The 27,680-nt window shown below is 40.0% G+C and overlaps 2 protein-coding genes and 1 long non-coding RNA gene across 11 annotated transcripts in view; 1 reads left to right on the top strand and 2 right to left on the bottom strand.

The window, feature by feature from the left end:
- Positions 1 to 1,744, bottom strand: part of grb10b (growth factor receptor-bound protein 10b) — a 70,730-nt gene extending 68,986 nt beyond the window's left edge. For 3 of the 4 annotated variants that reach the window (XM_067602141.1, XM_067602144.1, XM_067602143.1), the window contains exon 1: positions 1,556 to 1,744. The gene's annotated coding sequence lies outside the window, so the exon portion shown is untranslated. Of the gene's footprint in view, positions 1 to 1,472 lie in introns of all 4 variants that reach the window. The other variant, XM_067602142.1, reaches the window with a different exon arrangement.
- A 3,512-nt stretch (positions 1,745 to 5,256) lies between these two features.
- cobl (cordon-bleu WH2 repeat protein) overlaps positions 5,257 to 27,680 on the bottom strand; it is a 65,706-nt gene continuing 43,282 nt past the window's right edge. For 5 of the 6 annotated variants that reach the window (XM_067602134.1, XM_067602138.1, XM_067602137.1 and 2 more), the window contains 10 exons: positions 23,302 to 23,911; positions 18,175 to 18,333; positions 14,185 to 14,506; positions 12,664 to 12,782; positions 12,229 to 12,411; positions 10,536 to 12,127; positions 10,190 to 10,423; positions 9,933 to 10,049; positions 8,311 to 8,616; positions 5,257 to 7,282 (listed from right to left, as the gene is read on the bottom strand). In XM_067602134.1, the coding sequence (XP_067458235.1) occupies positions 7,199 to 7,282; positions 8,311 to 8,616; positions 9,933 to 10,049; positions 10,190 to 10,423; positions 10,536 to 12,127; positions 12,229 to 12,411; positions 12,664 to 12,782; positions 14,185 to 14,506; positions 18,175 to 18,333; positions 23,302 to 23,911 (3,726 nt within the window). In that variant the 3' untranslated portion in view covers positions 5,257 to 7,198. The remainder of the gene's footprint in view (positions 7,283 to 8,310; positions 8,617 to 9,932; positions 10,050 to 10,189; positions 10,424 to 10,535; positions 12,128 to 12,228; positions 12,412 to 12,663; positions 12,783 to 14,184; positions 14,507 to 18,174; positions 18,334 to 23,301; positions 23,912 to 27,680) is intronic. The other variant, XM_067602140.1, reaches the window with a different exon arrangement.
- Positions 12,005 to 16,440, top strand: LOC137191766 (uncharacterized). The gene is made up of 2 exons (XR_010930441.1): positions 12,005 to 12,142; positions 14,203 to 16,440. It is a non-coding gene; the product is annotated as an uncharacterized lncRNA (long non-coding RNA).

Genomic DNA, 27,680 nt, shown 5'->3' with positions numbered 1-27,680 from the left:
TGCATCAGCCCCTCAGTGCCTCCTTCCAGTCTTAACTCCACATTCCCAGTGAGAGCCCTGATCTGCATTCAGAATACACGGGTCAACGTCGATAGTTCCAAGAATCATAAATTTGGGTGGTTATGCAACTTTCTGCAAAGACCACATGCAGCCAATAAAGAAATTGATTTGGAAGAGTGCCCAAAAGACAGGGCAGAGATTAGACTGTGTATGAAGAGTTGCTTTGTCAAGATATTTCCACATGAAGTTAGATTAGATAATGATCAGACTCTCCCTCTGACTCTCTCTGTCTATTAGCATTGTCACCATTTAACATAGATCCTCACAATAGTGAAATACTAAAGGCAAAATATTGTATTACTGACACAATCATTTGAGAATATACACTGAAGCAGACTTTTAAAACAAATTATATTCTCTTCTTCCACCATACAAATATCTCAATAAAATAAAAGAGGCATATACAATAGAGTATAGAGTGTACCATAAAGGAGTGGTCCAGTTGCAACTGCAGTATGCATTTACAGTATTAAAGATTTTATGAATATGAATGAGTAGGCCAAGAGTTCCTCAAGATTTTCACATCAGGGATCCAAACACAGTTCTATCAACCTGTTTAACAATTGATAACAATTGTTATAGTCTATTATGTCATCTTGTGAATTAAAAAATGTGTTCTTTTTACTTTTTTAACCTGTTGTTCCTCCTAAATTAATTCAACAATTCTACACTTTCCTAGGGACCCCTGGAACCCACCCAAGGACCCTCAGGAGGTCCCAGGAGCTCACTTTGGGAACCACTGCAGTAAGGCTACATGAGTATCCCTGGGAAAACGCCTCTTTCTCCCCCTACCCACCCCCAAAAGCAAATGCTGCCAAAAGGATAAAGCCAGCCTAGTGAAACTCTCACAGAATTGAGTTAAGGGAGGGAGGGGGTTGCTGGGGGGGCGCAACATGGGGAGCTGGAGTCCTACTGGATAGAAAGTAGGCTATGAGCCACTGTAGACTGCTGTTACGCAATTGTAAACACGGCAGGCAGGCAGAAGGCTGTTGAGGTCAAAATAATGTTCCCCAAGAGGGACTCGAATCACAGTAAATGTTGGGAAAGGTGCAGGAAAGCGCACGAGATCCAGGCAGCTTATCGGCACGCGTACTAACCCCGGAACAGGCTGGGGTGTCTACGGCGGAAGCTTTCCACTAGTGTGAATACAGTAAAGTCACTACAGCTGAGTGCAACAGTCCGATCCGATAAATAAACTTGTTTTCAAAGTTCAATGACCGCTACCTTATTGCCAGAGAGGAGGGCATGGACTCAGGTCCCGCGAGGCGCGGTTACGCGCAGTGCGCACATGTGTTCCGACCCGCAAAACAGTGCGTGTCATCACAACAGCAAATTCAAGTTTTATTTTTCAAATTACATTTAAAAAACATATATATTTATTTATATTTCTTATTTTACTTTTACTCACTGACCGCTCTCGGTGGACTTTTTATCCCTCCTCCCACAAGGAGCACGATGAGAACAGCGGCTTCTTCGTCCGGTAGCATGCACTCACCTTTACAGCCAGATCAGCTCAGGCAGGCTACGACCCTCAGAGACACAAACCGGAGTGGCAGTCTTGAGATGAAGGGACACTCGACAGCGCTGGATCAGGCCACGGTGGTCAACATTCCCGGACTGGACAGATAGACAGAGGCAAGAGGAGGAGGAGGAGGAGGAGGAGGCGAAAACAGTGGCTGCAAAGACTGCAGGCAGCTCATCTCATGCGGCCGGGTAGGACACACACACACACACACACACACACACACACACACACACACACACACACACACACACGCAAACAACCCCTCCCCTTTAGACTAAACCACGCCCACAAGTGAGGGGTGATTAATGCGGCGTTCACGTCTTATGGGAATAAGGGCGTGTTCAGAGGATTCCGTCTTTTTTTTCTTTTTGAAGCGCTGTCTTGTCATGAGTTCAGTGTCTTAGAAAACTGACAATGCGATCCGCTGCTTTTAAGTTACAGACAAAGAATCAATGGCAAATGATTTCTTGTCTCTAAAGCAAAGTTGCTGTATGGGAAAAAAAACTGTAAAGCTCCTCCATCTGTAATCAAAGTCACAGATTGAAATAATCAGATTTAGAAATGTGGTACTTTCAGCAACCTTAATCAAGATCTTAATCTAGCTTTAATCTAAATATTGATCTACATTGGTTTTGCTGTCCAGGTTTAAATTTCCTTTTTAAAATTAGTTATTTTATACAAATTTCAGCCGGATTTTAATATGAAACGTCTCAGTGGGTTGTAAGATACAGAATTAGGGGGTTCATTGTGAAAAAGAAAGCAGGTAAATAATGTTTTTCTCACATTTATGCATTCAATTGCCTGCCACAGAATATAATGGATATGAAAGTAAGATGTGAAATATTATGCATATTGTCCCTTAAAACAGAGATTTAAGGTGTTTGATGTTCAGTGTGTGTTTAAGTGTATTTCAAATACTAACTTGGTTGTAATGCATTTGTCACCAGACATTCATCAGTGGATGTTTCCAATTAAACTATGTGGATATTAAATATGTGCTTGTCTTTCAGTCAGTCTAATTCATTGCAATAACAAAAAAAATGGGCTAAAAGGACAGTAATCAAAGGATTCTGCCTCTTGAGGACCTGTGACACTGTCGCTGTCTCAGAACAGTGAATGTACCGTAAAAATTGCATAAACACAAATCACTATATGGCAATAAGTTCATTTATTTAAATGTAGATTTAGTTTAAAATAATACCATAATGATACATCATGAATCCAAAGTCCGCAAGACAGCACTTCACTTTTATTGAAGCCCCTGCTCTGACAAGCACTATCAGAAATAAAAACACCGGTAGCATATGTGAGGTATGTGTATTGCACAACAGGTCAAATCTCAAATCTCAGTCAAATCTCACTGCACCAGTTACCTTCCCGGCACTGTTGTGTTTTTATCCTTCTGAGCCTTGTAAAGGTCTTGCATAAGACCTTCTGGTGTTTATGGGACCGAGAACAACATCAAGAGGTTTACATTCAGCTCATGTGTTGTTGCAGTTTAGACTCAGTTTTGAGTACATGGAGATTAATAACATTTAGAAAGAGTGACATGCACCAAAGGCAGTGACTTGAGTTCAACCCACAACACTGTCAAATAAAGCTATGTGCCTCAGGCTGAACCTTGTGTTTATTTTTCATACTGCCAGACTTGGATAAGCCTAAGTGATGGGAACACACCATGGGAGTCTGAAGTGCAAAAGGCCATCAGTCCTGAGCTGTGTGTGTGTGTGTGTATGTGTCTGGATCAGGACAACAGGGGGGTTCACACTGTGTCTCCTCAATGCCTTAACACACACCCAGTTACACATACGCACGCAGAGAGAACACAAAGAGCAGACATTGTGCGGCCGTTGCATCATACACACAAATACATACATACACACATCATGTCACTCATAACCAGGGTGCCGCCACGCAACAAAACATTCTTCCTACGAGACATAAACTAAACACACATTATGTTGATTTCACCTCATCAGACATTCAGCATCACACAAGCTTTTGTTCAAATTGATTGATCAGATACATAGTAGACTTCCCAACATCAGAAAACAAAGTCAATATAAACCCCTGCTGATCACTCATAAGTCTAGCAGTCAAGACTAACAAAGATGTGTAATATGAGTGAAAGCAGTTGGTGAATGGCTTTCACTAAAGTGCCTCACAGGACCATGGATAAATGTGCTTTTAGTAGAAGTTGCCAACACATTTTCATTATTGATTACTTATTTGTGAGTTAAGAAAAAGAAAAATATGCCGCTCAATGTTAAACAACCAACCTATTACTCCCGACACCCACATCTAAACAAACTGTACACAGTTCCTGATTTGATTTAAATTACATGATTTGAATTATATTTGTCAACATGGTTACTGGCAAGGTGAAGTGTAACATCTCGTTCCTAACTGCCTTAGGCCTAGATGTGAAACTGTTATGGCAACAAACACAAACCAAGCAATAAGGTTGGTAAAGCTGTAACTAAAGCCAAACCTAAATGCATTCATCTCTGTTGGATTATGTGGTGTGATGTTCTGGTAATTCTTGATTCGGAGGTTGTTTACGTTGCTGGTATGGTTAAAATGGTTTGGAACCGTAACACAGGCACAAGCTCAAACACATACTCGCAACGAAAATATCACTCACAACCACACACACACACACACACACACACACACCCATACACACCCTACAGAGATTTGTAAGGCAGATTAGAATGGCTGTAGAGTGAGCATGAATTCTGACCCACAAAAGAGCCTGTGGTCCTGCAGGAATTTACAGCTCTCTCTCTGGTCAATGCAACCAACATCACCCTCTGCACTCTGACTTATTCCTCTGCAAGAAGTCACCTTACATCACCCTGAAACGATTAGTAAAATGACTAAAAAGGAGGACATGAACATGCATCTTTGCAATCAGTAAAAGAATTATTTATTATGTTTTATATATTTTGTTTATGATGTATGAGATGAACAATTAAGTGAACAATTTAGTATTTTTATTCTCTACCAGACCTTGCACACATTAGCAAATGAGATAATTAAAAAATGATAAACAAAGCACAGTATTTGTACCAGTGTAAGCTTAACCAACACTCTCAACTTGTTTCCAGCAGTGTAGATCTACAATATATCCTCTGTTACAATAATTATCACTTCTCTACAAATGTCTGCATCTACACTGTGTCTTTCCCTGTGATTTTGCAACTAATAAGGATATTTGCATCATTCAGCAGCATCTCGGGGGTGTGGGGGGAGGCGGAGGGGCGATGAGTGTTTCAGGAATCAGGAATGCAGGTTAGGTGCAAGTTCTGTGAGAGTCATTTTGTGTGACCACATTGTGATGAGTCAGGGCCATGAGCTGCTGCCTGGAATAGTATCTCATCTGTGGTGTGGCAGTGACAGACAGGGTGAGAGAGAGAGGTTACAATATATTTCATAAGGACAGCAGGATGACCACAGTATACAGGCAACCACAGTGTTGGGAATGGCACAGGCGCATCAGAGTGATGCTTTCCAGGGCAAGGTTCATACGACCATCTGGTGAAGCAAACAAACAAGTCTAATTGCTATTTTAGAGGGAAAATGCAAATTCTTCAGGAAGGCGGCTACAATACAGGTATGATTCTTTTAGATATGAACAATTTCAACAAAGAAAGACATTCAAAAAGAGGTCTGTTTTCACTTGATTACAAAATTATTTATTGAATCAAAAATTGGGTAGACAAAAATAATTGTGCAACCTTCCCACCAAAAAACAAAAACAAAACAATGTGCACTTAAAACTTAAAAAGCAATAGCTTATAAAATTCTCAAGCAATCAGTGAAATAGCTTTCTATCAAAGATTTAAATCAAGTCTATCACTGCGATGATCTTCCTTTAGTTTACAAAATATACAATGCTACAATGTGCTGTAGGCTATTGTGTGTAAATTAAACTAGCAGAAATGAAATAACTTCTAGTTAGAGAATTTAAAAAAAAAGCTCTTAATGTTTTCACTCTCAGGTTAAAACATATAACAGTAAAAAAAAAAATGTTTTGAGTGTTGAAACTGAGCATAAATTAATAATATATCTATAAAACTAGGAATTCAACTCCCTTTACTCAAATATATATCATATTACACAGCAGCTAGCATTTACACCTGAACATGGATGCTTTAAGTTTTATCATTTCAGTTTTCATTCTAAAGATTATTCAGCACATACATACGCATCCATAACTGTACCATTTAATGGCAGCAGTCCACTCTCCATAAATCAGTCAGAGCTACTCTATAATGTAAACTTTACATTCAGAGTAGAGGAATGAAATGCAATAATACTTTCCTAAATCAAGGCCACAGATACCCTGAACTACTGCTTTCCTACAGTATTATTACAACTGCTGGTTTTGTAGCCATTACATTCTGCTGATTAATGAACTTATCTCTTTGCTCATGGTGGCATCCACCATTCATATGCTTCTATAACAGTGATCTCTTTATATACAGTATGTAATATATCAAGCATCAAATGCATGGTCAGTTATATTGCCACTATGCAAAAAGAAGTTTCTGCAGGGTGCTGACCTTGTACATGTATGACAATCTCTTTAAGTTTTAAACAGCAGCACAAAATTAAGGTTAGGGGCCAAAACAGGAGCATCATGAGCTAACAGGCACAAGTCAGGCACCACCATTTTACTCCTCCTCTTAGTCAAGAACTGTAGAAGTTGGCATTATGAACCAGATCTGAGTAAAATAATGCACTTTAAAAAAAAACAACAACAACAACAACAACAAACATTGTCAATGGATCTATCCATTGTTTACTTAAGTGTTTTTCACTTTTCAATGATCTTAATTTGTTAAACAAATATTAAATAGTCCAAATCTGGAAACATTATCACCTCCAACTTACCATATATAATTTTTTACAGAAAACATCATATACATAACACTGACTGAGCAACAGTATAAGGCATCCATATCTTAACTATGGTAAAAGCAAATAAAAAAGATCAGAACAAAAAATATGATCTGGAAATAGCATTTAAACCTTTTAAATTTCAAATATTCTTCTTTCATTGGCACACATTTTGTACAACGCTCTGGTTAAAACTACTGAATTCAAGTACAGAGTGCAAGATATGTTTAGGAACAGCGATACGCTATAAAGATGGACACAAACAATTTCCAGCAAGCTATTGTTAGAAGCTGATATTATGAGTGGAATTAACTGCAAACCTTTCACCTCTGACAACTTTATTGGGCAGATGTTGCAGGTGTTTGGCTACTAACAGAGCAACATTCCTCTTGTATAAAGAAATGCTTACAGTGGAGAATATGAGTAAAAATAACAGTCTCCCGCCTTGCTGCATTAGTTTAAGCATGAGGCCCCAGACTGGCAGCCAGCTGTGAAGCACTTCTTGAATATTCTTTTAATCTAGATAGCATGTAGAATTATTTGTGTCATCCATCAGCTTTTCCCTCAAACTTTCAAATAACATTCACTCAAAATATGACTCAGCCCAGTTTTCCAAATGTCTGTTTCAAAAGCACAGTGGCCAAAAAATAAAAACTATGATGGAATTTGATAAATTATTTCTTGTTGCAGTGATGTAGGCTTCCCCACTTATTTCTGAGGGACTGTTGAGGAGGTTGCTTGGATTGTTCCCAGTCTGCCATTCACTTGGACTGTCTTTGTGGGCGCCGCGACCTAGTTAAAACAGACACAACATGTCATGTTTGTATTTCTCCACTCTGGTAATGGCAGGAATAATAGTTCATGGCATGCTGGAAAGAAAATATCAGGTTCTGTGGTTTGTGGGAGCGTCTAAATGGATGAAGAAACAAAGAAAATGCCTTAATTGAAGAGACAAACCTAAACAGAGTTAGTAAATTTTGTGCCTCATCAGTTCTGAAAGAGATGTGGTCAACAATTCTCTGATTATTTTCCTCCTCCTTGCACTATTCATTCTTTGCTATTGTTCCTGTCTGGTTTAAATGATGCGAAAATAATCATGCAAAAAATTTTAAACAGCTGCTGGCCTAAAAGTGAACTTCATCTCCTTGAAAATGTTCCTACAGCAGTACAGTATGGATGTCAGATGAATCTTTCTATTTTAAAATCTGCAATTCATTTCCATTTTCCCAGCGGCTGCACCACAGGAGAGCTTGGTTCTGCCTTTGATGGAAAACCAGACCAAAGATGTGAGTAGAAAGAGGACACTGGTTCAAATCATATGTTTTTCTGTTGTTGTCTTTGGCTTTCTTGCCTTTATCTGTTCTGTCTCTTTTTTCCCTCCCTCTCTTCTTTGATAAGAAGTCTCTCTGGGTGAAATTATGCAGCCTTGTTCTCAAGTCTCATGAAAAAAATAAACACACACACACACAAAATCAAATCATTAAGATATTCATCGCTTGCTGTGCTAATGGTAAATTTTAATTTGCTCAGACTATCTTTGTTTTATTTTTCATTTCTTCAACAGTTTATGTATTTTCCTGTTCTGCAGACAGAACAGATGAGACATGTACCAAGCTGGAAGCCAGTAGCTCCTAATGTAATTTGATCCAGTGGGATATGTGTGATATTTAGGTGTTACTCTCATCTTTGTGTTTCCATGAAACAACTGTGGAATTGAAATTCCAACAGTACTAATGCAGAGTAGTTAAAGAGTGTAGAGAGTTATACAACAACTTTCACAGCAATGTGTAAACAGATGCTGTCTTTTCCTGTATTTGTACCTTTTTTAGCCTCTCAGCAGCAGATCCAGAGCGGATGGCCTCCAGCATAGCCTCTCTGGCCAAGCCAGGATTCATGGGGGTGTTAGCACTTGGATGTGCCACAATGGTAGGTTTACCCTGTGGCAAGACAGGGGGAGGAGGTGGAGGTGCAAACACGGGTGGCGGTGGTGGTGGGGTGAAGACAGGAGAAGTGCAGGTCAAAGAGGGAGGAGAGGTGGAGGAGGAGGAGGGAAGGTCTGTGCTTTTCTCCTCCTCAGAAGCCACGTTCCTGAACTTCTCAAGCTCATCAGCAGCCTCAGATTTGGTCTGTTGGGGAAAAAGGAGTGAGACAATTGTAACTCCTGACAAATAAACAAAGGTGGGGAACCAGCTGCTCTATCATACAGTCTGTGCATGTGAAGTTACTTTCATGGCCTAACAAATGCATCTAACGCCAACCTTAAATCATATAAAAAGAAACTTCTAAACAAACTAATTTCATGCATAACCTTTTCTGTTACAATATTTTTGCATTTTATTCTATACACATTCAAATTTATATTATCTTTTTAATTATCATTTATCTCATGTATTTTTACGTAATTTACGTGTATGTATTTTTTTAGTTTTATTTATTTATGTACTTTTTTGAGAAGCACAAAGTTTTTGAGTCCGATTTAGTCATGCAGCATTCCACAGATTCCACTTCTGGAGAGGAACCTCCAGAAGAGAACCGCAGATGTTTCGGCTACAGCAGCACGTTTCCTGCCCCTTTCATTCCACATGGGTCCTTACATGACAGCAAACCACAGTGCACAGTCCACACATAGGGATGGAAATAGACACCCATGCTTGCATAACATGGTTCATGCATGGTTCTGTGAACTGCCAACTAGCTAACAACACAAAAAGTTTCACATTCGCATTTCCCCTTTAACATATATTTTTGCTGCATATAATTACAATAAGTACACCTCTTTGTTTGCTTTGTGTCAACAAGATTAAAAGTCTACAGCCACGCTAGCAGCTCTATAAAGCCGTACTACTGTAAATGCTAGTGTTAGCTTGGCAAAATGCTAACAATGACAATGTTAACATACTTATGTTTAGCTAATGTTTACCATGGTCACCATCTTGGTTTAGTGTGTTAGCATGCCAACATTTGCTAATTGGAATTAAACACAAAGAACATCAGAAGCTGATGGGAATGTCATAAGTTTTAAGGTAACCAAAGAAAAAACAATCAACTTGATGGTGGTGCTAGATGAGGAAAAGTCAAAGGATCACCAAGTCATTAGGATTCATCCTTCTAAGGAACATGAATGACTGTACAAAATTTCATGGCAATCCTATTAGTTGAGATATTTAAGTCTGGACCAAAGTAGTGGACCAACTGAGCAATAATGCCATCTCTAGAACTCCTAAAAGGAGTTAAAGAGGAAAGTCGTGCATGAACATTCATTTGAGGATGATTGTGGATACATAAGGTTCATTCAAGGAGAAAGTGGATAGTACACTCATTGTTATAATGAACAATTAATCATTCCATGACTCTTTAGGGCTCGGTTTTATCTCCCTACCACTGCTTTGATATTGACAGACAGCACAGTGATATTGCAGAAATAACCTGAAGAGTACTTTACCTTCCTCAGCCTTCCGGAGTTGCTCTGACCTCTAATGGCAGCCAGAAGAGCAGACCTCTCATTCTCCTCCTCAGCATAAGAGGGTTTCTTCAAGTTGCTGGGACCAGAGGTGGATATCTAATAATGAAATTAGAAGAGGAAAATCAAACACTTAATAGATAGTGTAAAATTAAGAATGTAGTGTATATTTATTACTGATAGAGATTGTCCATCCTTCCCCCACCCACATGCATACAATATGTTTATCTTAATTTCACCTTCTTGAGCCTGTCCTTGCCTCCACCTGTCTGGATTGCCTCCATCAGGCTGCTGTGCAGAGATGTCTCTTTCTCAACAGATTTACAGATCACTGGTTTGAACGTTTTAACTGGCCCAAACACTGTCACTGGCAGAGGCCCAGGTACCATACCACTATCTGCTCTGGTAACTGAAGGTTCTGGTTTTGCATCAGGTGTTAGATGGGTAGCTGCCTTGCTCATGTCCCTCGTATTCTGGAGACAAGATGTGGAGTATTTAGTACACTGTAATATACAGTAACAGCTTTGCAGTAAAAAAAAATTCACACCCATAACATGAAATATTTATGATACAGATTTTACTTACACTTGTCTGTCCTTGGGATACAGTCTTGGGGGCTGTGGGTGGTTTGGTAGATGACTGTAGAGGACTGCTTTGTGAAGGGCTGGGACTTCTGCCCTGAATATGTTTAATATTGTCTCTGTCATTGCTGGCGGTCACATTTATTTGGGTGGGGCCACTGGACTGAGTATACTTGGCTGTTGCTGTTCCTAGCGTATTAGAGCTTCCTTTGGTGGATCCAACACAATTTCCAAATCCTCCCCTGTCCTGTCTCACTTCTCCAAAATCTCTCTGGCTATCCGACACATACTCAGGGTAGCTCATAGACCTCTTAGGACCAGGAGGTTTAGAACCAGAATCATTTTCCTTATTATCTGACAGAGATGTCATGGAAGTTTGGTGTGGATTCACTTGTATGGACCGACCCGATCTCTGGAAGCTTGTACTCTGTGTTTTTAATGGAGCAGAGGATTCAGGGGTGTAAGGGATGAAGTTGGGTTTAGCTGAGGTCTTTGGGGTGTATTTAGTGATGGCAGATGCTACGTACTGGCTTGAGGTTCGCCTGGATGGTTTGAGGAAGGACAGGTCTCTTTTCAGGTCTGGAAGGAGAGGAGGGGTAAGGGTAGGTCTATTACTTGGCTGCTGAACATTTTTGGACACTGAAATCTTGCTCTCCACTTCTACCCGTTCCTCTTTTGCAACTTTGACGTCTTTCACTGGTTCATTAACTTCTTCTTTAACGCCCTCTTTAGGCTGGGCTCTCTCTGCAGGTTTATTAAGGGTACTCTGTGTCGTTTTCAGGTCCTCTGCGTTACCGGTCTTCAACATAGTTTTTGATACTGCATTGTGAGTACTTTTCATGTCATCTGTGCTCTCCTTAGCCTTGTCAATCAGACCTTTGCTCTGGGGAACAGCGCTTTCTTGTTTTTCATTTGAGCTCCAAAAAGCTTTGGCTTTTCCAAGAAGGGGAGACCCCTCGCTGCAATTACTCCCCGACTCTGATGAACCACCAACTTTGTTGTGGGAGATACCCGTTTTTACCATATTTCCTTGCTCGTCAATCTTAATGGCACCGACAGTTGATGCTGGCTTTTCCACAGCAGCATGCATGACAGAGTGTTTGGGAGGAACCACGGTGAAAGTTTTCATACCAAAGCGTGATGTAACATTGTGAGTGATTTTACTGTGTGAAGTACTAGAGCTGGAGTTATTTTGGTAAACTCTGTGTCTCTCTTCATCTCTTTCTGTAGACGTTAATCTCTGACTGGTTGGTGGCAGAACAGGTTTCTTCTCTTGGAAACACTGAGCGTTACTCTTCACAGGATCAAGTTTGATCTGAGTGTTCTTGCTGTGTTTCTGTGTCTCAACATTAGATTTCACTGCTGATGTTCTTTGTTTATCCTCTTTCAAACTGTTAGTATCAGTGATAGTCATCGCTTCAACTTTTGTTTCTAATATCTTTTCTTCCTTTTTATCACCTACAGACTTCTCCAGTGACTTCTTATGCTGCTCAGGTCGAGAAGGCTGCGTAGTATTTGTACTGCTGCTTTTATTACCATCAGCAGCTGTACAAGCATTGTTGTTTTTGTTCTGTAGCTCCACAGCACCGCTTGGACCTGTGATAAAATGGGGTAAGAAAGAGTCAGTTTAATATATAAATAAATCACATAACAGCTTCTGTATGATTTGTTGTATCTATGAAATGTTTTCTTCCTACCTTTGCTGTGAGCTGACTCAGTCCTGATAAGTAACTTTGCATCATATTCTACAACATTAGATCCATAGTCCTCCAGCACTTCATCTATGGCTGTGACTGGCACATCCATGTCTACTACAGACACCGGCACCTCATTACTCTCTGTGGACATAGTGTAGGAAGCCTCCTTTGCTGAGACTATATCTATGTGGTTTGGAGAAGGGGAACAGATGAAAGGAGAAAATTGAACTTGGTTAATATGTAATACTGTGGTACTTTGGGCACATTTTGATTTTGATTTTATACTATCTACTACGGGTATATAACAAATGTACAAGGCAGCCTGATGAGATACATCCATTCACTTTTTTAGTGTTATGATGGTTAAAAGGTTTAATCCTTTACTGAACAATAGCTAACAATAGCTGGACAGTGATCTGTGACATGGTGCCTCACCTGCAAGGTCTGCTTCAAAATCTGCCAAAGTCTGATGGAGCTGGGCTGTGAGTTCTCGATCCTCTTCATAGCTGTCCTTTAACCTGCCTGACTTTGCCTGTGGGCTGATGTCATTGTGTCTGAGAATGATACATAAAAATATGTGTCAAAAAAACATCTGCACACATACACACACACACACAGTCCCATGACATTTGTACGTGCAAAAAGTCATGATACAGTGCACCCCGTCATCCAGTCACTACCAAACAGCTGTTATGAACCGTTTATTTGATGATGGTGTCACATCCAACACCCTTCCCGTTACTAATCTGCCTCAGAAACCAAAAGGGTAAATGCAGTTCAATAGTACGGGAAAGAAAACAAATTGTTAGTTAGTTTTAAATATTTTTTGCTTGTTCAAAGTTGAATTTTATTTTCATTGGAGCCTGCTGTCTTTGAAACATGCAGCTGTAAAGATATTATTACCACAGTTCAAACTTCCTTCGCTCCCTTCAAGGGTTCAACAGAGCATTCTCATGAGTTACTGGCGTATTAGCCATAACAAATTGCAACAAGAAGGCCAAACCAAATAGAATTTGTCTTCTAAGAGACTTGGACTGGCCCTCTTTTCCTCAACAATTCTGAGAAAACAGGGTTATAGTGCTTTCCTGGAATACTGAGGAGCCAGCAGCATCAGGCCAGGCCCTGGATTCATAAAGTGTCTCTGAGTAAGATCATTGATCCAGGATCCCTAGTCTGAGCACATTACCATACACATTTCACAACAACTTAAAGGGTGAAAAGTGATCTGGGGCAGCATTCATTTCCCACAAAGGCCTTTGAATAAGGGCCTAGAACCATAACTATTAAGTCTCAGCACTAAGAGTAGAGGGTGCCAGCTTTGGCCATAACTCAAATATAACACATGGGAGGAACTGCTCTTGATTATTACTGCTGGTACAGTTAAAAACTGTGGAGAGACTTCTAGAGTTGTCTGAAACAGTGATGGTTCTCTCTTCAGGTGAAAATGCAGGTGTGAAACAAAACTTGATCACTAAGAGCAATAGTGGAACTAGCCATTTACATGCAGGTTTTAGTTACGAGTGGTTAGGCTGGCTAAAATCCACAATAAGGTGAATGGCACATACATTATCTTGTCTGTGAGAAAGCCAAGATCTGTTAAAATGGATTTCAAAAAAGGTGACAGCAATGGGAAAGATTTGAAGTATAAGATGGGTGGGAGTCGGGAGAGCGATGAGAATATACTGGGAAGCATGAGGTCAGACAGATGACTGGGTAACATAGACACTGTGAGTCATTCGTATCCTCTTAGGATGAGAAACCAAAACCAATGCATGTGTCTTAATGTGCCTCACCATCTAGAATGTGACTTAAATCATCCTGTTGCACAAATGATTGGTGTAATTAATTATGCAACTATAAATACACAGCATGCTTGATAACTTCATTTCCTTCCATTCCTTCATCCACCCTTTCTTCCACTCATTCTCAATCTGCTTTCCATGACATCCTCTCTACCTGTGACTTGATCCCCAGGTGGCACATCCCTCATCACTGTCACTGGAATTCTCCCGTACTGGTCCAAGCAGTCTCTCTCCTCTGCCTCCACTACTTCCATCCAGAGACAAACTCCCATCTGGGGATGTGGGTTGGGTGTCAGATGGGGAGCTAACCAAGCCTGAGTCCTCACCCTCTGCCATGCCCTCTGAAGCGGCGTAACCCTGGTCTGGCAGGCTACTGCCACTGCTGCTGCTACCCAAGGACAAAGTCTCCTCCTCAGGTGTTTCGGTTTCTGGGGTCTGGCCACTAGCTGTGGAGCTCTGCATGGAGTGGAGCCAGGCTGGGGGAGGATAGAGGAAGATCTTTACATCAGTGCTGGGTGTTATCACTGTCCTTTAACTGTTAGCAACCGTTAGCGACAATCAACTTCAACGTCCAAATCAAAAGGAGTTTTATGAATTATGGTGTTGTTTAGTGGAACCTAAGGACTAGAATGGGATTGTATTGGGATAGAAAATGATATTTGTCAAAATTTGATATCATAGATAATATATAATCACCAAACTGCTAATGCTTGGATGGGAAGAGGTCTTGCAGTGATGAATACAAATACTTTTAATACCATGCATTAGTTTTCAAAAACCTTTAGGCCTTATTTTATTTTTCTCAAATCCACAAACCTTTAAGGGGCTTTTGACACCTGGGAAAACACTGAGAAAAACAACACAACAAATCATGAGGGCACTTGTTTGAAAAGAAGCACAGGATGCAAAGCGAGCACAAGGAGCAAGAGATGGAGGAAGAGAAAAAAAACAGAGGAAGTATTTACCTTAGTTTCAACATTCATTCTGACACCACACACACAAACCAGAAAACACAAGCCAAATATACAAACATGAGCCTGAAGCACAACCACTTGTGGCTTGATAAAACAGCTTTAATGATGTGTGGGTGGACTTTCTGTAAACAAACTCTTTTAATTAGATTTTTACAGTACTGTTTTAGGTTCCAGTGAAAGATAGTATTGCTTCATACCCTCTCATCTCTTTAGTACAGTCATGCTCTGGTCAGTCCTGTGGGTTTTGCAGAACTTATTTAGTCTGTCACTGATCTCATTGAACTCTAGGCCAAGAGAATAAAAATCAATGTACCATTTGTTAGGTTTTCAGCAGCCCGACCAGCATGCAGAGCACTGGGAACTCAACGGGGAATTCTTTAAAATTAGTTTAACAGTGAGTGACCTTGCTTATAATACCAGGTGTCTGTGAGCGTGTGCATGCACCATGCTCCTGTATGTCTCACTATGTGTGTGTGTGTGTCTCTGCAGTTTTGGGCCTGCTCCTAATAGTGTGGAGAGAACAGTCAGTTCCAGGAGATGTGGTGATGACTCACAGGGCTGTCCTCCCAGCTCCTTCCCAGCAACAGCTTAGCCATGCCAGCTACAGCCACAATCAGCACACACACAAACACACACACACATATGCACAGACACTGCACATATACACACACTGTCATGTGTTTACACACGTACAGTATATGCCTGCAAACACACAAGTAAACATCCACACATACCAAGTTCTAAAACCTCCAACACAATATGACTGTGGGCACATGCTTCTGTTAAAGCCAAACAAAAAGGTGTCTCCATTCCCAAACAAATCACTACTGTGATATGTTATTTTGTGGCAATCCATGCACAATCCTGCACCAAAGTCCTTGTTACTGAGTGTTCAACTGTTTAATTGAAAAAAAAAAATCTTTCAAACATATACTGTTTTTCAGTCTTTTGACACACATGGCCTTTAGAGATAATTGCATGTTCATTTTCACAACTCTACAGGCTCAATAAGTACACATCATGTCACTAGGCTACAGACTTGCATTATATATCAATAGCTTAGAGCTACTGTAGCAGAGGATAAATTAAATTTGACAGTAATGTGATCACTGTAAAAAAAAAAACAACATTGCTGTAATCAGAGCCAAAAATGGATCATCATCATATCAAAATTCTACTTTGCTGAAAAACAATTCAACTGATTCTGTTCTTGACACCACAATAGTTGCATTCATATAGTACAGAACAAGTCATATGGTAAAATTAGGGGCTCCAATCCCCTGACATGTTGACCAAACAAAAAAAGCATTTTACATTTCTTTAAAAGCATATAATAATATAGTGCTCAAAATTGTAAACAAGTTATATTTCTGTGGCACAGTTAAGGCCAGGTTTCTTACAGCTTCTCAGCCTAAGAGCCAAATTATATATTTAGACTTGCTGTGGAAGCCAAAAAATCCTTTGCTCGGTTTGTAAACTCTTAACAGCAATCTGAAGCATTCATGCAATTATATGCTGTTATAATAATACCTACATCTAAAACAAATGAGTGAGTAGTGTCAATCTCTTATCTGAGTTAATTGTTATAAACTCTCCTTGGGAAGAGGTATTTTACTTCAGACACTTTGTCTTTATAATATATGAGCCACCACCACCTGTCGACATGTCACTGATAAATCATCCTTTCCATATTATTGCCAAAGGCAGTATACATTCAGGTCTCTAGTCTTCTAAACCAATTCAAAACACCAAGCACAGAGAAAGGCACATACTCTGTCCAACTATTGATCTGCAGATATCACATCACCAAAATATTGGCTGATAGATATCGCATGGCCTTGCCTCATAGCCTCATGCATGTCACTCATCAATCACATTGTAATTGATACATTCAGGCTTTAGCTCATCTACCATTGTATAGTCTTCTGACCACATTCTGTGTGTCCATTTTTAACTGAGCCCTGATCTCATGCACAATCAATAACAACCCTAACAGATCAAGGTAAAATGCAAAACCATCAACAGTATATACATACATTTGTACAAGAGAAAAAAAATCAAACAAAAAAATCTGTGCTTTAAGGGTGAAATTGGAGAGAACAACTTGCTTTCACTTGCAGCATGTTGTGTCCTCAACAGAATCAAATCTGAATCCTCACAAGTAGGGATGCAAAAAGGTAGCCACAAGGTGGCTGACACCAAGTGAAAGCAAATAACAGAAATGAGACAGTAAAAATTACAATATAAATGAGACTGTAACCACAAACAAACAAAAAAAAAATCTAAAAACAATTATAGGAGAAAATGAGGAGCAGAAGGAGGTCCAGCCGAAGAAAGAAGGGTGAAGAATAAGTAAAGAGGACTGATGGAAAACGATTGGTGGATGAAGGAAGGGTCAAGCCAAAGAAAGACTTCAGGAGTGTTTGGAGCGCAGACGCATAGGCCCACAGCAGTACACTACAAAAAAGGGAGCGGGGGTGGGGTGTAAAGAAAAGAACAGATAAGATTTGAGATGATTTATAAGATCATGAACATTGCACTTGGCAGGAATGGCAAGTCAAACAACATCCAGGGATAACCTAAAAGTAAAGAAAGAAATTGAGGACATAAACATGATGTGTGTTACACTTAACTACCAAGACTATAAATCTTGCAAGGTAACATAATGCAAAGGGATATAATCTTTGTTTCCAGAACCACTGGAACATTGCATGTGGCTTACATTCAGATCAGCATTCCTCACCAATCTCTTCCATAATACATCTAATATACTCCCATGTACTGTACAAATGTAACATAAAAGGCACTCCAGTTGATTGGTGTTGACCCCAGCCCTGACCTTTTGGACCCAGAAGAAATAACAGGGTCATAGGTTGACATTTACAGATATGAAGCACCTTGACCTCACATGGACCCAGTATCACTTAACAACTCAGCTGCCCCTGGTCGCTGATGGAGAGATCGAAAACATGTGAGGACAGAGTGCAGTATTTACATACACACACACACGCATGCGCACAAACAGGTTTGGCACTAAAGATAGTTGCAAAAATGCAAATTAAGATTGGGACAAATGAAATGAAAGTTAGAAAACAAGGACAGCAGCTTCTGGGAAAGAAAAGAAAGGTCAAGAGGGAAGGAAAAGGAGAGGCAGTCCATCTGGCACCTACACTGGGGAGCTGCTTCCTCCACCTCCATGGTTCTCTGTGGGGAGTTGCTGTCTGTGGGTTCAATGGGAGGGGAGGACAGGGGAGGGGGTAGGACAAGCTGTGGTGGTTCCTGGACTGGGGAACGGCGAGGTTTGGGTGGAGCTGGTCGATCAGTGGTTCCTGGGGGAGAAACAGCATGCATGCAGGGCAGGCATTGATGGCTATGCTTGTAAAAACATCTTACATGCGAACGTCTTATCAAACTGAAAGTAGTAAAAAGAAATATACAGAACGTAATCATCAAGATCTTTGTTTTTTATTTATTCTGGCAGCGTCTTGGCGGCTGTGTTTTCTTGCTACACTTCCTGGTGACTGCTTGTTATTCAAACAGTGGCTTCTTTATACTTGGATTTTCTGATGATGAAGTTTGAGTTTCTGTGGGCAGCACTACTTTCTTTGTCTGCTGAGCCATGGAGATTATCACTATTGATGCACTGTAAGCTACTCTGGTGTTCACAGTACGTTCATTTGCAAGTTTCTTTTTACCAAATGGCTCCTGTGGAATTTCACAAATTCAGGGTCCAACTTTGGCAACAAAGATCTGTTGAGTGTCAACAGGAGTTGCAAGAAAAGTGACAGCAACAACAGATTGGTTCCCACTTTTCAGTTTTCATCAATTCTGTATCCTTTAAAATCTTGAATGAATAGTGTCAGCCCAAAGTTTTGAGATTGGTATTCTTTATCTTAGTCTGGCTTTCAATACTTATGTTTAACCTCTATCGAATTTGTATTTAATCACTAAAAATACTAAATATTTGTGCTTTTTTTGTTTTATATTACAATTTTAATATTTAAGAAGTTTATTTTTCATAGTGAAGACTGCAGCATTAATGGCCATAACTGCTAGTTTACCACACTGAAACCCGAGTCCTGGTTTGGGCTGTAGAGGCAAAAGCACAAATTCTAGAAAACAACACTGTTGAAATACAGCTACCTAATTTTTTTTGTGTTGCAGAAAAAAATAAATGCAAAAGCTTTCCTGAACTATTGTAGTTGGAGGCAGAATAGCTACAGGTTAATATTAAGATGTCACATATGATTTGGTTTTAGCACCCAATAGCACTCCTTTATCTTAACATTTCACTTCAACTTCATACTAAAATGGGTGCAAGAATTGCAAAGGAATGCAAAATCTACATAAACACATCTTCAGCTGTGCCACTATGCCTGCCTTGGTGTAGCATTTGTTTGGTGCTACAAAGTACTCATAAAATGAACTTGATTTGCACCTGCGATTGTGCCCCTGCTAAAAATAGAACCAAGTTAACCAGATGAAAAAGAAATGTGGCAACTAATGTAAGAAGAAGCTATAAGAGAGGTGTGTACAGATGTGTACACAAAGCATAGGAGGGACGAGTGAAATGTGTACTGACACAGGGACAAAATCAATCTAGATAACATATTGGGTTGTAGGGGGAAAAGCACAATTTCTGTAAAACCGCACTGTTTACAACACAACACAACAGCAACTTAAATTTCCTCACAAGGCTTGTGATATATCAATGAGTTGGTCTTAGTCAGCAGGTGCTGTCAATGTGCTACTTTATCTGTTTACTCTGTTGTTGACAATGGGAAGGAACTGAAACAGCATACAGGGCTGAGATGATAAACTACACCATCATAACCTTGACAGCTTCTGTAGCACACACACACACATATATACACACACAGCAGGGTACAACTGTCCCTGATATAACCCAAAATTAACTTGAAGGGACGTCTTACTGCTGTGTAAAGAGCACATATACGCTCTGTACTGTGCTACACTGATGTCTTATGTGCCCCAATAAATTACAGTATGATTGACGTCAGCACAGTCTCAATAAGTAGTACTATATCACCTTGTCAATAACCACTGGAGGTTGTGTTGACTTGATTTATGTAAAGAGAAGCCACTACTTTAAATTTCACCCTGACCCCTCTGTTTCAAGCTAAAGTTGCAGTGAAAATGATATGTACATTTACACTCTACATATGCATGCTTTTCATTGAACTATTAAAAAAAAATCAAAGGAAATTCTTAATTGTCTCCTGTTTTCAATCAAGCTAATGCTTTAAATCCAAATAGCCATAATCACTAACATAACATGTTCTCAAGTGCTAAACACACATATGTGTTCTATAATAGAGTTTGGAGACCTAAAGGTAAATATCATTAATATCAGACACTAGAAGAGGCAATGGTATAAAACCAAGATAATGAACACACTATGGTGCCGTGCTGCATAATTACTTTCAGTTTAATGGTTTGCAGTTTCACCTCTGTTTATTTAGAATTAAAGATCTTTATCTTAAAGATTCCCAAAGCAAATAACATACAGTTTACAGTTTGACATACACATCAATTTTGCTTAAATGAAAGGCTAAATAAAACCTACATAAATTAAAGACAAAATGAAACCTATATAAATGAAAGGCCGACTGAAACTTACTGTGTACATTTCTGTCTCTGCCTATATGAGCATGAAGGCACCTCACTATACTGTACATGCAGGGTGCAGCTGTCTAGCCCTAACGTGTATACCAGCTATTCATTCACTGCCAAATATGTACTGTTCACGATGTATAACGAAGTGCAGTTGTCAGGCTGCACTGAAGAATATATTTTCTATAGTTAATGCAAAGTTGAAAAGTTGAGGTTGTGTGTAGGACAAAAAAGGACTGACGGAGAAATCGTGGCTTCTGGAACAAAACTATTTTACTGCAAATGCACATTTTAACTCAGCGGATAATTTCTTCCGCATTGTAAAGGGATAGGCAGAAGATTGAAAATAGGGGGAGAGTTAAAGCAAAAGAGAGGAGAGACGCAGTATCAGCAGTGTCAGGGTAGAAAAAAAAGAGTAGTAGCTAGGTCTATACATTTATTAATGATCCTCATGCTGTCTTTTCTATCCTGTCTAATGCACTAACCTCCTCATACTTCATCCTTTCTCCTGCTTTCATCTTTCTGTCTATCATCCTGCTCTCCTTAAACCCCTCTAGTCCCCTTGTTTCTACCTCGCTACCCTGTCATCCCACTGCCAAAACCTTCCCATGCTCCTTTCTCTGAACTCCATTCTACTGCTCTCACCTTTCCCATCCCTTTTCTGAGGTCTACAACTCTCTCATCTCTACCCCTGTCAGACACAACACCGCTCTGCTGCAATCTCACTTTTCTACGGAGAAAGATCTCGGTTATATAAAGATCAATACAAGGCCAGCAAAAGTTCAAGTAGATCCTGTTTAAATCTGTGATGGATCGGTTTGTCTTTGTATCTGTCAGCTTTGAAGGTTTGTGTGCTGCATGCATATAAGAGATAGAGAGAGAGACATAAAGAAAGAGAGCAAATAAGATAGAAAGATACGAAGAATGTGAGGGATTGATAATTGTGGGCGAGAGACAAGGACTGTATTTTCATGACCTATGATGAAAACCTGCTCCACTAGTTACTGTACTTCAGCCATGACATGTGCGCACACACATACACACACACGCACACACACAGTCTTTCACCAGGCTATGTACGTCATTCCTGACAGTTTAAGTTTCAAACCTTGATGCATTGTGACAGCTCAGATCTCCAGGGCAGACTTTCAGTCACTTTCTAACAGGTAGAAAACCTCTACAGGCAACTTCTGACTGTCACTTCTTTAACACGAAGAGAGAGTGTTTACCATCACTGTCAAGAGTTCACTCAGCCAGCTTCATTTTCCCTTAACATAAATGTTTTGTGCACTGGGTTGTGAAATCGTGATATGTCAGTTGGTTTAAATTAAAATGTAATTCACTAACTGAGTACCTGATGGAAGATATTACAGTAAAACAAAGTGATATATGGCATAATGATATACAAAAACAACAGGTAGATGTCATTGCCTGTGGAGCTGTGTGAGCTGTAACATTATAAATATTCTTAGCTGTCATTTAGTATTATACCTGTTGCTAATCTACTGGTGCTGGTTTCTCCGTCTTTAAGGAAGGGTTGTGGTCCAAAACAAGAAAATGGCCTTTTGAGAGATGTTTGGCAATTATGAGAATAAAACAGGTTGTGTCATTACTATCAAGAGACAAAACATTTGATCACTATAGCATGTTTTCTGGAAGCATCCATTTATGAGTATTAAAAGATACATGTCCGTAAATTTCAATTATATTTTTCTAAATTGGTTGTATTTTTAAATGCCTTCAAATGTAACAACAAGTGGACAATCTCCTCCACCTTGAAATAGGGGGACAACACCACTATTATTCCCAAGAAAGCACACCAGAGACTTTTCTTTTTAAGACAAATGAAAAAATGCGGTATATCCAGGGATGGGTTGGTGCAGTTTTATAGAGCAGCAGTTGAGAGCAACCTTACCTCCGCAATAACTGTGTGGTTTGGCAAAGTGACAGCTGAGGACAGGATACAGTTGGACAAAGTGGTGCATAATGCATCCAGAATTATTGGATGTGATCTCCCGCCCCTTGCAGAAATCTATAAGACTAGATTACAAATGAAGGGCCTTAAAGTTTTAAAGGACCCCTCTCACCCAGCTAACAATCTTTTTAATTTCCTTCCTTCTCACAAAAGACCAAGAAGCATTAAGACCAGAACATCCAGGTTCCAGAATAGCACATGTCATGAAGCTGTCCGCCTCCTTAACACTCCAAACATAGCACTGCAGGCCACTCAACAGGTTTAAATAATTGTGCAATAGGGCAAATGTTTCTAATGCACTTGAAGAACTTTATCTAGCAGGTTGTTTGATGTTGCTGCTAATTTCCCTACAGATGCTAGTGTTTTATCTGTGGTGTTTTTCTGTGCTGGATTTTATTTTACCCATTTGTTTTATGCTTTTACGATTATTTCATGGGTTGGATATTACCTATCTATTTTATATTTTGTTTAAAGTATTATGTGCTTTATGAGTGTGTGGTTTTTAATATTTTTGTCTTTTTCTGTTTTTGTTTAAGTGAGCTCACTAAGACAAATTCTAATCAATCATGTTAACATGCCAATAAAGTATTGAATCTTGAATGTAGATTGTTGCTTATTAAAGCCGTGTTGGGTTTTGTACACTGATGTGTTGAGTTTTTGTTTATCATGCCATTTTATAGATATTTACCCACTGCGCTGTTTCTGTTGTTCTCAACTTCATCCATTTTCAGGTTGAGGGCCGACTCAGTCTCCGACCTGGAGCTGCTGGCTGAAGTCACCTCTTGATTTAATTCGACAGCCACGCTGCTGACCTCCTCTGACTCCTCCATTCTGCTGCTGGAGCTTCTCATAGTGGGCTGGACCCGCACAGACCCGCTCACTGTGCTGCTGGTGAGGGTGCTGCAGAGGGAACTGCTTTGATCTGGGTCAAGGTCTGAGTCGTCAAGGCTGTGACTGAGTTCAGAGCTGGAATCCTGGACTGCTAGGCTGTCGGTGGTGCTGCTGCTTGGGGTTGGGGACTTGGGGGGTGCAGTGTCAGTGCACACAGGTAGAGGTTGTACTGCTGTTGTCAGGGGGGCTGGTTTCACTGTCTGCGTTACAACAGTGGTAGTACAGACTGTGGTTGACTGTGCCACCTTGGTGCGGAAGGCTGGGGTGGGTGTTTCAGTTGCAGGGCTATCAGGCGTGGGCGCAGCAGAGGTTGATGTATCGTCAGGGCCTGGAGTGATGGAAATTGGGGTGGGAGGAGGGGCTGGAGCCTTTCTTTTCCTCTGCTGGCTTTCTGAGCCAAGGCCCATCTGATAGAGAATAAGTGAAAGAAAAGGAGAGAGACAGTAGAAAGTAAATTTATGTGAGCACCTTGTGCATGTGTGTATGTGTGTGTGGTCTAACCATAAATCAGCCTGTAAATTCAGTCTGCCAGGACTGAAGTGGAGTTTACTACTGAGTAATTAAATCAAGTGGAGTTCTGGCAGGCGTCTGAGTCTTCAAATCCATCAGAGTGCCAACATTCCTTTTAAATTATCCAACAACAAGACCTACAACGTCTGGCAGTGATACAGTTAATTTGATGCAGTGGTACTGTGATAGCACATTATGATATGTGTATGTTACTGAGGTGTTTCTCATAATTATTCAAAGGAACAGCAACCATTATTCAAACACAATGCTGATCACCTCAGGGGTGAAGACCAGTAACAGCTGAGTTATTAGCAAAATGACGCAATTTCTTCTGTGTGTGTCATGCTGTTCCGGTATCTCACACAATTATTGGTAAGGACCCATTTAAGTCACTTAGGCAAGAACTCAATTTAAGGGAAATGGTAAAATGATATCAAGGGACAACAAGGGGCAACAAGTGGTTCAATAGAAATGTGTCAGTGGCTGTTTCATAACATTAATACTGTTTTATGTTTTTCATAAAAGAAAAAAAAAGTTCAGACCAGTTTTGGACAGATTTGTTTGGGATATAAACTTGCAGGAGAGGAGGTTAGAGGAGTAAAAGAGAAAGAAATAAAAATAGGGGGAGATAAGATAAAACTATGAATCATCGACAAAGTAACAAGTGGGAAACTATCTGTTTTATTCCGTAGGGAGATGAGACCATCCACATCCTCCTATGCAAGTTGATCTCACTCTCTGTGAAGTCATTTTTTTTAGCATCAATTTACAGTGCTATGGTCAGGTTTTAACAGCACAGATATCCTAATTTCTAAGAAAACCCAATTACTGCTGCTGTATTTTCTTCATTCTGAAACTAAACAGAAAACATTCCTGGAGCTGCATGTAGTGTTGCATCACGCAGCAGGACAAGGGAGAGATCAGGCCACCTTGCCTTTCTGCAGGCAAACTAGGTTCACACATGTGAACTCAATGAACTTGCTGCATGGCATGCTATGGAAATCCAAATGGCCCCCCTACTGGTTGTCTTTCTCTTTCTTGGTCTCCCACTTCTCTCCCTGTCTGGCATTCATACATACATGAATACAGACATACCAGTGGATGTGGGCCAAAGTTGAAGCTGAAATGGATGACTGAGTTTCCTATGAAGATGTGTGTGTGTGTGCGTGTGCATGCATGTGTGCAAGTATGTTTGTGTGTGTGTTCCCTGTAGAGTGAAACATAAAACTGCAGCCAAGCCCTGCTATGAAAGAAAGAGAGCTGTGGCCTCAACACACGCGCACATGTACACACTTTTCTGGGTGACATTATGAGCACATACACACTCGCACATATGCACGCATGAGAGTGCACACATGAGAAGGAACAGTATATCTCATATCTCAGGCTGAGCCTGGGTGTATGGATTAGGGGGTTGTTAAGGGTTGCAGGGTTAAGTGTGTGCTGCTCTCATGGGCTTATTGGCGCCATGACTGGGAACATAGCATGTTCATAAGATTGTTAGAGACTGAAGCCAATATGTCTATAACTCACAATTCTGTATTTTACCACATGCAACGTCACATAATGCAGTACGTTAAGCCGATAATGTAATATGATTATGTATACACTGTGTTCATGTGCTGTTTACTGATTTTGCATTTACAGTTGTTTTTCAAACTTATACAGAGCAAAAAGCTGCATATCAAAGAGGAAAACGGTCTTCTCAATGTTTGAGAAAGGATAACTTTTTTTGTCAAAACCTATGCATGTTTTGCAGCGAGCTATGGGCAGTATATGGCCACTTTTACTTATGTCTCAAGTCAGCCTTGTGTCATGACATCGCATGTCAAGTCACAACACATCAAAGGACTGCCAAAGTATCAAGTGGATCCTCAAGTCCTGGCACCATAAGTACAGGCAAGTCATACTGTATCAAATCATAAGTAGGAACAATGTCAAATAAATTCAGTGCAAAGTTGTGGAAATGAGTGATGAGTTCACTATAGAGAAGCTCAAAAGAACTTGATAGAAAGACACAGTACATTAAGTAAAGAAAGGACAAAATCAAAATATGTGAATACACAGAGATGATATATACTTCTTCCCATTCCTTCTTACCAGTTCTAAAACTGAATAGTTGTGCAGTAGATCATATAATCATATAGTAGATTTTATTTAAGTGGGCTATCTTGTCGAGATGACATTAACATTCAGAAGATAATGCTTCTCATTATCACAGGAACCAGATTCTATGGATCATATTCTGGTGCATTAAATATCTACAGACCTCATATACTGTAAGATAGAGATAACTTTCCACACTGTTTATCCACTTTCTACCAGACACACGATAAACAGGTCACCAGAGGTCCATTTATTTCTGATGATTAAGAAGGGATGTAGGGACGTCATGACTTCCTTGTTTCCATACCAATGTAACATGGTTGATGAATAACTCCATTAACAAGTGAAAAATAGCTAACTTGATTAGAGCTATTAAATGCTTTCCTGTTCTCTGCTGTGTTTTTGTTCCCCTCAGAAACGATCTCATAAATGGTGCTTGGACTGGAGACTGCTTGAATTGATCATTTGAGGGGTATGATAAACTCTGCAGTAAAGATACTGTGTTTTTTCTCTTATTTTCTAATTACGTTACTAATATGTTAGTATAACTAAGCTACAGTAAATACACTGCTTACATTTTTTGGGTGTGTCTCTCATACTGATCACTGGACTGAACTGGTCAGGACAGAGCATCACATCCTGAACAAGCAGTTATGATCCACCAACATGCTTCTTAGTCATCACACATGATTTTTCTTTTCTTATTCAGTCTTGTTTGGGCTCTTATTAAAAAGCGATTGAGAAACAACACAACATATGTGGACCTGGATATATTTTAAAGGGAAGGCGCCTTGATACAAAAGCACATAGAAGGCCATGGCAGGATAGTCTGGTGTGTCCATTAAATTTTCCACTCTATGGTTTGAGAGGCGAAGGGCCCCATGTTGGAGCATGTTGATCAGATAGGGCCACCCATGGAGGCTTCAACCTGGTGGCGTGACCATTCATCAGTTGTTTTGAAGCACTCTTGATGGGTGAGGGGCTTTGTAACAGGGCAACATTACAGTGCTAATGTGGAATGTGAAATGGAGTATGTGTGTGCATGAGAGGGGGTTACAGTGCAAATGTGTGTGCTTGTGCATGTCAGCATGCATGAGTACATCCATATATGCATGTGTTTGCACAGATGCATGTGTATGTATGTGCGTGTCAGAGATAATAATAGAGGCTGAACTGTCTCTACACTGTGAGGGCACAGAGGTCAAAAACATCCTAAGAGTAGGATGGAGGACAGTTAGTGTGTGTTGGAATTATTGTCTGTGTGTGTTATAATTAACATGTATGGGTGTGTATTTATGATGAAAAGAATTATATGTTAAAAGTCTTAACAATGTGTGTGTGGAAAAGGGGGGGGTAGAAGAGGCTAGCTAAGGATAAGGAGACACATGGCTGACCCAGTTCCATTGTCATCTACTTTGTCCTACTAACCCACTCTTTGAGAAATCAAATGTTTTCTTCACCTTTTCCCTACATTTACAGTGATGTTCAAATGCACAAGGGGTTTGAGGTCACAGGAAACAGAGTATCATATCAGTAGTAGTAGTGCAGTAACATGGTGAG

Source organism: Thunnus thynnus, chromosome 10, assembly GCF_963924715.1.
Source record: "Thunnus thynnus chromosome 10, fThuThy2.1, whole genome shotgun sequence".
NCBI lineage: Eukaryota > Metazoa > Chordata > Actinopteri > Scombriformes > Scombridae > Thunnus > Thunnus thynnus.
Note: the sequence above shows the minus strand (reverse complement) of the source record. Positions and strands in the feature narration are given on the sequence as shown.